This window comes from Acanthisitta chloris, unplaced genomic scaffold, assembly GCF_000695815.1.
Source record: "Acanthisitta chloris isolate BGI_N310 unplaced genomic scaffold, ASM69581v1 scaffold20125, whole genome shotgun sequence".
NCBI lineage: Eukaryota > Metazoa > Chordata > Aves > Passeriformes > Acanthisittidae > Acanthisitta > Acanthisitta chloris.
Genome location: NW_008673352.1, coordinates 5274 through 13394, shown reverse-complemented (window position 1 = coordinate 13394; position 8121 = coordinate 5274). Strand labels below are relative to the sequence as shown.

At 39.4% G+C, this 8121-nt stretch overlaps 1 protein-coding gene across 1 annotated transcript; it reads left to right on the top strand.

Moving 5' to 3' along the window:
- Positions 1 to 355: 355 nt before the first annotated feature.
- LOC103802455 (amphiphysin-like) lies at positions 356 to 7721 on the top strand (the record flags this gene model as incomplete). The annotated part of the gene is made up of 4 exons (XM_009074933.1): positions 356 to 505; positions 1777 to 2043; positions 3793 to 3894; positions 6540 to 7721. Coding segments are annotated over 4 exons (627 nt in total), but the record flags the coding sequence as incomplete, so codon positions are not given.
- Positions 7722 to 8121: the final 400 nt, after the last annotated feature.

The following is an 8121-nucleotide window of genomic DNA, read 5'->3' as shown; positions in this document are numbered from 1 at the left end:
CCTCCTCAGCAGAAACCAGTGGTAAATTTCTTCCACAATGCAGCTGGAAGGCAAGAGAAGGAAAAAATACTACAGTCTTGGCAAACAGTTACTCCCCTAATAACACCTGAGCACTCTGCTAAGTGTTGACTAGCAAAGTTTCATGTATGTTTCTCTCCTACCTATTAATCAGCTTCTCTGCACAACCTTGTCCCAAACACTGCTCTCCTGCAGAAATCAGGAGAAACACCAGTGAGCTCAAGGCCACATGTTGGCATCTCCCAGGGAGGTCACAGAGCAGAGGCCAGTCCGTGGTCTCTCCAGCAGATATCCATAACTCAAATTCTGAAATGTCCCTCCCTGCTGTTGTTTTCAGGTGGAACCTGTTGGTGAGGGGACTGTGGCATCAGAAGACAGTGTGGCTGCGGCAGCAGGAGCGGGTGATGGTGCAGCTACTGCTGAGCAGGAAGATTTTGCTGAAGGTGACAAACCTCAGGGAGAAGAAAAGGAGCCTGATGTGTCTCAGGTAACTTGTGTCAGTGCATGGGAGAGTGTGTTAGAGGAATTGGGACAGATTCAGCAGCCCGAGAGAGGCAAGGCTAGTGCAGCTCTGTGTCCTCAGGTCCAAGCAGCAGCAAGGCTGACATTCTCCTGGGGTACCCCTGGGAGGGGTCCACAGAGAGTATCCCTTCTTCTGAGTCTTTAATTTGAGTTCTCCCTGCCTTTGTGCCCCTGTGCTCCCCTGGCCTTGTGGAGATGGGACTTGATGGGCTGATGGCTCCTGCAATGGGTCTGGGAGCAACATGGGCAGGGTATTGTTTGGGGCAGAGGGCAGGGAGGCTCCCCCTTCCCCCTCTCTGTGGAGACAAGCTTTATCACATCACATAACAGGACTTTCTGGAGAAACAGGCAGAGAAAGGATTGGGTTCTTCTTGTTTCCTGGCACCGTGTCCTATCAATAGCATTATTTTGTTTAATGTAAGTCATGGTGGTCAAGTCATGTATCTGTATCTGGCCTGCTGCGTTTTCTTCTGCAACCTCTGAGGAGCTGGTGAGCAGCTACTAGAGCAGACCCTGCAGCTGGGCAGCAGGTTCCCATGTCCTGTCATTGCACGTTCTATTTCTTCTGTGCTCCAGAATAAGATAGGCTGGCAGAGGAGGATCAATGAATGCATTCTTTTCAGGTTGGGTGCTCCAACAAGTTCTGTTAAATGCTTTTTGTCCTAGGCTTCATTATTGGTCAGATGCTACCTACTGAGCCTTTTTGCTTTCTCTGCACCCAGTTACATTGCTGTAAATCAGGAGAAATCCCCTCAGTCAGTTGAAGAAATAGGTCATATTTCCTTCTTTCATCACCTTTGAATCCTGCTGACTTGAATTTCCAAAGAAATACAGGACAGTGACTCCTGTAACTAGTAGCTTTACCCAAACTTGCCCAAAATTAAGAGTAGAGTGGAGGAGAAAGGTCTGTTAATTTCCAGGCACAGTGAAAATGAAATCCAAACTACTTGCAGAGCATTTTTTTATTTATTGCAATAATTTGTGGTAATATACAAAGTAGACTTAGGAGGACTAAGGGGAATGGTGAAACCAGAGATTATTACTTTGCATTTTTGCACAAATACTGTTTTCTGTCTTAAGAATCCACTATTTCGAAAAAACAAATTCCCATCTCCGTATGTGCCCCGTGCAATAAACAAACAATAGTGTTATTCTGATTGAAATAGAGTACTAAATAGTCTTTCATTTCTTTTCTGGGTGTTTTTTTGTTTGGTTATGTTTGGGTTTTTTTCCTAGGAAAAGGTCAGCAGCATCCCTTCAGTAGTAATAGAGCCAGCGTCAAACAATGAAGGGGAAGGAGAAGAACATGAAGTTGTCATGAATGAGTCCAAAGATGCCACAGCAGAGATCAGCACTCAGGGCACTGACATTTCTCCAAGTGAAACTTCCCAAGTTGGAAGTGAGCAGAAACCTGCTGAAGAAATCCAGACTGTACCTTCTCAAGATCAGCCTGTTGCAGCAGAAGATGCAGCTTCTGCAATGCCACCTGGCTTTCTCTATAAGGTCTGCTGCTTCTTTCCTCTTTTAGCTATCCCTTCAGATCTAGTTTCTGTGGATGTATCTGTCTCCACAGGGAATGTGATGATTTCTTGAGGCCAAAGATTTCTTAGTTTATCAGCCAGACACATGCCTACACAAATACAACTCTAACATTGTGTTGTTGCTTCATAAGTGAAGTCTGTGTTGTGCATATCCTTATGTAGTTGTAAGACTCGCTGAAGTACAGGAACCCTTTAATCTCACCAAATAACTGCTGAAAATTAATATATTTAATAAAACAGCACTGCCAGACTTAGTCAGGAATATTGTTGATATATGCTAATGATATATCTGGTATGCTAACAATGTATGTGATCTTTAAGGTCCCTTCCAAACCCAAACCATTCTATAATTCTATAAACATTTTTAAAAGTGGCATTTTTCAGGCTGGAAAACCTATAGTGGAAGTACTGGTTCTATTGAAACCCAGGGGACTTCTACAATTCATGGTAATGAACCAAAATGTCATTCTGTAACTTTAGTAATATTATAAACTGTTAGGGTAATCAAACAGAAAAGTTTAATGAGGCATAAAAGAAATTCTTTCCCTGACTGGCAAGACCCCGAGGGTTTCCTGGTTCACAAGGTTCTTTGATAATGCCTCTCACTTCAGAATCACTGAGCAACAGAAAAAGTCCTTGAGGATGGATGAACTTTACATGCTTCCTATTATAATTTGCATAGTTCACACTAATTAGTCCCATAGCACTCCCTAAGTATGCCATTCTTCATGGTCTATTCTCATTGCTCAATATTTTCAACAAACTTTGAGAATAACATTGGGGGTGAGGGTGAAGAGTATTGTGCAGCTCTGACTCAGACATGCTGACATAGTTCATCTTTTGTTTTTCAGCACATTCTGTTGGGTCCGACATAAATAAGGAGAAGCAGAATATATGCCTGCCATCTGGTTTTCAATACCATTTTCTTTAATAAGTGCAGAGTTGTCATAGAACTGTCTGTGCTTTGAGAAAATTAGACCAGCTATCTCTTAAAGAGATAAGAACCATTTACTTAAAATGGTCTGTTCACAATAACATGCTGATCATGCCAGTGTTTTAATAATCACCCCTTTAGAAGGCAGATGTTTTTGGCATGCCCATCTGCCTGTAAGTGGGAGCTCTTTCCAGGGCAAGCATTAAGTAGGGGTCCCATTAGTCATCTCTGTGATCACCTGTTGCAATGGGTGTTGTACAAATGACTCGTATGTCTATAGATGTTCACAGCAAGCATAATATCCAGTGGCCACAACAAGAGAATGAGAGAATCTGAACTGTCAGTTCCTGGGAGTCTTTCTCAATTTTGTTTGCTAAATCCTGCCACCCCTCTTTCAGATCTCATAATGATAGTGGGGAATGAAAGGAAGTTCCTTACACAAGAGGAATGATGGTGGCAGGGCATGTTCAAGAGGCAGAGCTTGTGGGATGTTGCAGTATTATTGGCCCTTGAGATCCTGTAACCTTGGAAAAGGATCTTACATTTCCTTTGATAGTCTCAGGAAGATTTACTTAATCTGTCCCTGCTTCCAAGGAAATGCATAGAAGACTGTGACATGAATCAATGCCAACATTAACAATTTGAATATACTTGTCTGTAGCCATATGTTTGCATAAAAGAAGCTTTTTTTTTTCCAACAAGGATTTAACAGATAGTTTTGTTGATAAAATGTCTCCATTTAGATCACATCTTTATGTTTGGTGTTATTTTGTTCAGGTTGAAGTCCTACATGATTTTGAGGCAGCTAACAGTGATGAGCTTAATTTAAAACGAGGAGATATTGTACTAGTAATTCCTTCTGAGACCACAGCTGATCAGGTAAAAACATGTCGTTCTTGCTTTTATTAACCTCTTTTTTTGCCACAGATTATAGTTAATGGGAATGTGTATTCAAAATGTCATTACTGTAAGAAAACACAAAGATTTTAATTTTGTCTTTGTACTTGGTTTCATTTAAGACTAAGTGGCACAGTCGGCTACACCAGAAGTCTCAGATAAATGTTATTAGCAGAATCTGACCTCAGCATATTTTCTAGGGCTTTTTTTGTTCTACATTGTAATGAATTTGATACGGATATAAACGTTTAATGCAGAGAATGGCCTACAAACTGTGTGTTAAGTTGTTTTGTATCATCTTGTCTTAACATTGCAGTAGAATTGACTACATGCTTCCTAAATGTTCAGAGTTTTTATGTGTGGATTTGGAGAAAGAGTACAAATTCACCCACAGAGAGCACTGCAAATGCACACAAATTGTGCTGTTTTATAGCCTAAAGGTATGGAGATGCTGCTATGTGTTCTACGTGCCTCTGATAAAGATAACTTTGCCCTCTGGAAACCTGAACCTGGATTAAACAGTAGTTTAATTTCATTTCAGGCATCTACTTTTATTTCAACAATGCATTTTAGGTGAAGTTTTAAACAATTTTATGCCATATGTTAAATTGAATTGCAGTGATGTGTATTGATTTTGGCCACTGCTTTAAAAGAGAAGACTATATTGCATACTATTAGCAGCAGAAACCCCATGGGCATTGGTTAGTGTCTGTAGCATTGGTGAAAAATCTCCCATTGATTTGGGGGTTGAGATGTGTGGGATTGGATCCTGCCTAATCAGGTAGCTAAAAGCAGTGCTCTGAATTAAGACTATTTCTTAAAATAGGCCTGAATACTAATGCTCTAAGCACATATGAGTGCTGGGGACTGTGTTTGAAATGATCTTGCTCATTGGTGCTGTCCAAAGGTAGGTAATAATCAGTGTTCATCATCTCAGCTGAGCTTTCTTTTCATTCAAGAGACTAATAATTGGGGTTTGTGGGTAGGGTGTTTTTTTATTTATTTCAGAATAAAATATTCTATTATACATATTCAAATTATGCTGTGTCTTACCTCGTGGGCAGTTCAGCTGATTTCATTGTCAGTGTTTTTAGAACAGGACAGAAAATATGCTCTCTGTCTTCAGTCTGTTTTTCTTAGGATATTAGGTGTTAACTATGCTTAATCTTCACTTGGTGAGTCCATGAAGTATATTCTTCTTCTGGTGTGTGTCAAAATTCCATTAGCATTAAATGAAGTAAATTGTGTGCAATGATGGAGAAAATAGACCTTTATGTATTCATGTTTCTGAAACCATTCTGGTCATATCTTTATTACTTGGTACATATTTGCCCTTCATGTTTAACATCACCATAAGACTTAATATTTTTGTCTTTTTCCAGGTACTTTGTTGATTTATATAGAGGCTTTTTATAGTTGTTATTCTTCATTTTCCTTCAAAATTGACCTGTCTAAAGCCATAATTCTAATATGACTGTTAACATCAGTCTGTGTTCTCCATTTGAATCAAGCCAGTCCAACCCAGTGGCTTTTTCCATTAGTCTTGAAGTTATTATTTAGTAAAACTGTATTCTTTCATATAATCTATGCTGCCTGTGCTAGAAAGCTGAAGTTCTTCTTACTATCAAATATTTCACATTCTTCAGAAATATGCTCCCAGTCAAGTGTACCCAGCCAATGCCATCTATAAGCTGTATCTCCTTTAATGATGCTTATCTGGGGGCAGACAGCCAGTACAGCAGCACGTGCAGCCACTGAGCAATCATGACTCAATGGTTATGTGATGATCTGTTCAAGCTACTCTATCTCCATGTGTACTATTTGTGCAATAATAATACAACAGCATTAGAAGTTCTGTTTGTCATTGCTTTGCTCTGGCTCCTTAAGAAAAATTAAAAAGGTACAGATTTACTGAGTTAGTGAGATCAGAGTAGGTTGATCATTTTTTAAAATATTGAATTGATTTTATTCCAGGTAGGATTTATCACACTTAAGAGAACTCTGTACTTTTCAATCAAAATTCTCTCTTTTGGTTGCTTGGACTGCTGGTGATGTGTTGACAATTTTGCTTGTCAAGTTCTGGTTTAGGTTTCCAGGAGTTTTTGGAAAACTAATTGCATATTTTCTAGAAGTGGTAGCTCCAGAGATTGCAAGAGCTGTTACTTCTTCTGACTGCCAATGTGCAAATGAGAGAAAAAACCTCTCAGGGGAAAAAAAGAATCAGATTCAAAACTATTTTTCCCTCATCTATGATATCATGTAAGGTTTCTGGTCCACTGCTATGCTCTTACTGCATGTGTGCTGATATTTCTGTGGTGATTTTGGAAAATTTTTAACCCAAGTGCAGGACTGGTGTAGCACTGGATGACCTGGAAGACCTATTATCTACTTTTGAGTTCATCTAGAGGTTGGATGAGCTAAAGACCGTGAAACGTGCTCACAGTCACTTGGTCTCACAAAACTGTGGTCTGGCCGGACAGAGAAAAGAGTCTGTGCAAAATCAGAGACTGCTTTTTAACCAAAGCACCAAATCTTTTAGCCATGTGACTGAAACATCTTCAGGTCTGAAGCTCCTGGTGAGGAAGGGGGGAGACCTGAAATTGAAGAGACTGTTTTTTTCTTTGCAGGAGGCTGGCTGGTTGACTGGCATTAAGGAATCCGAGTGGCTTCAGTACAGAGATGCAAATAGTTATAAAGGACTTTTCCCAGAGAACTTCACACGCCATGTGGAGTAGTTCTCCACTCAGGCAGAGAAACGTGGTATGAAACTCAGTCAATATGTTTTCAACCTCTTTGAAACACAGGAGCCCATCTTTTTGTAGTTTAAGCTGTTAATGGTTTACAGACTGGTGCCAGACAAAGCTTGTTGGAACATATCAAAATGAGCATGAATGCAGACAGCTAAGCTAGCAACTTCTGAAGCAGTACGTGGGGGAAAAAAAAAGAATAAAAAAGAAATGTCCTTATTTGTTCACAAGTATGTGGCGACAGGTTTGTTTGTGCTTTGTCAGAGCTATGGTGATCTTGTATTTGGTCCTTTCCCATGAAATCTGAAATTAGCTTCCTCAATACCAAAACCTTAACTTCTCTGCACTAAGTGTATTGTATTGAGTTGCACTGCAGAAGATTTAATTAATTATCCTGTAGTAATGAGGTCAAACTATTATAAGTTTCATGTGTTTAAAAAAAATAATTAACTACTGCAACGTTTTTTCAGTGTTATTTTTGGACATGCATAATATATATACACAATAACTTATATGTGTATATATAAGTGCATATGGGTATATATGCATTTTCACAACTTCATTGTAGTTCTTTGGCTGTGTAGTATCATCCAGTACATGCATTGCTCTCTCCCTGTCTGGCATTACAGGAAATGGTTTTGTTCCAAAGCAAAACTAGCTGCTCCATTGCCAAAACATGATACAGAATCTGTGTTTGTAATGTGACATTTTCACTCTGAGATGATGAATGACATCATGTTCAAAGCTGCTAACCTTTGAAAAGGCATGGCTCGATCTCCTCTTTCAGCTGCAGTAGTTACAATGAGATAATCTGGAGGGGGAGCTGCTGTGATGATAATCTATACTTTTTTATTTAATTGGCTGAATACATTTTAAAAAAAGAAATAGAACTAATCTCTGAGAAGAAATAGACACACTATATTTTCACTATATGTATTTATGCAGCGTACCTTCACGGATTCTTTTAAATTAAGATATATAATGTATCCTGTATCAAAAAGTCATCTGTAACTTATGTTTTCCAGTGCTGTGTCATTAAAAATAAACCCTTGGTCCCAAGAAGCTGTTTCATCTGTGTTGCTTTTGAAGTTTTGTAATACTGAAGTCCTTACAGTTTCTATGTTGTGTTATGTAATCTAGTCTTAATTTAATACCTCTATTTTGCAAAAGAAATATAGCATAACAGGTGGACCATATAAATTTTTGCTCTCAGCCCTAGTCGTGGCCAGAGTTCCGAAAGGTCTGAACACCAGTTCAACATATCCCTGTGCTGCTCCTCTGTTCCAGACTCTGACTTCCAGCTAATATCTGTTCACTAAGGAAGGGAGCTTGTCTGTGCTGGACCATCACTCAGCTGAAGATCTCTACCTCTTAATAATTTTTCTCTTGTCCACTTATTTTGTGTGGATAATAAGTTCTCCATGAATCTGCCCTGTTGTGTTTGCTGAGGCATGGAAGCCTC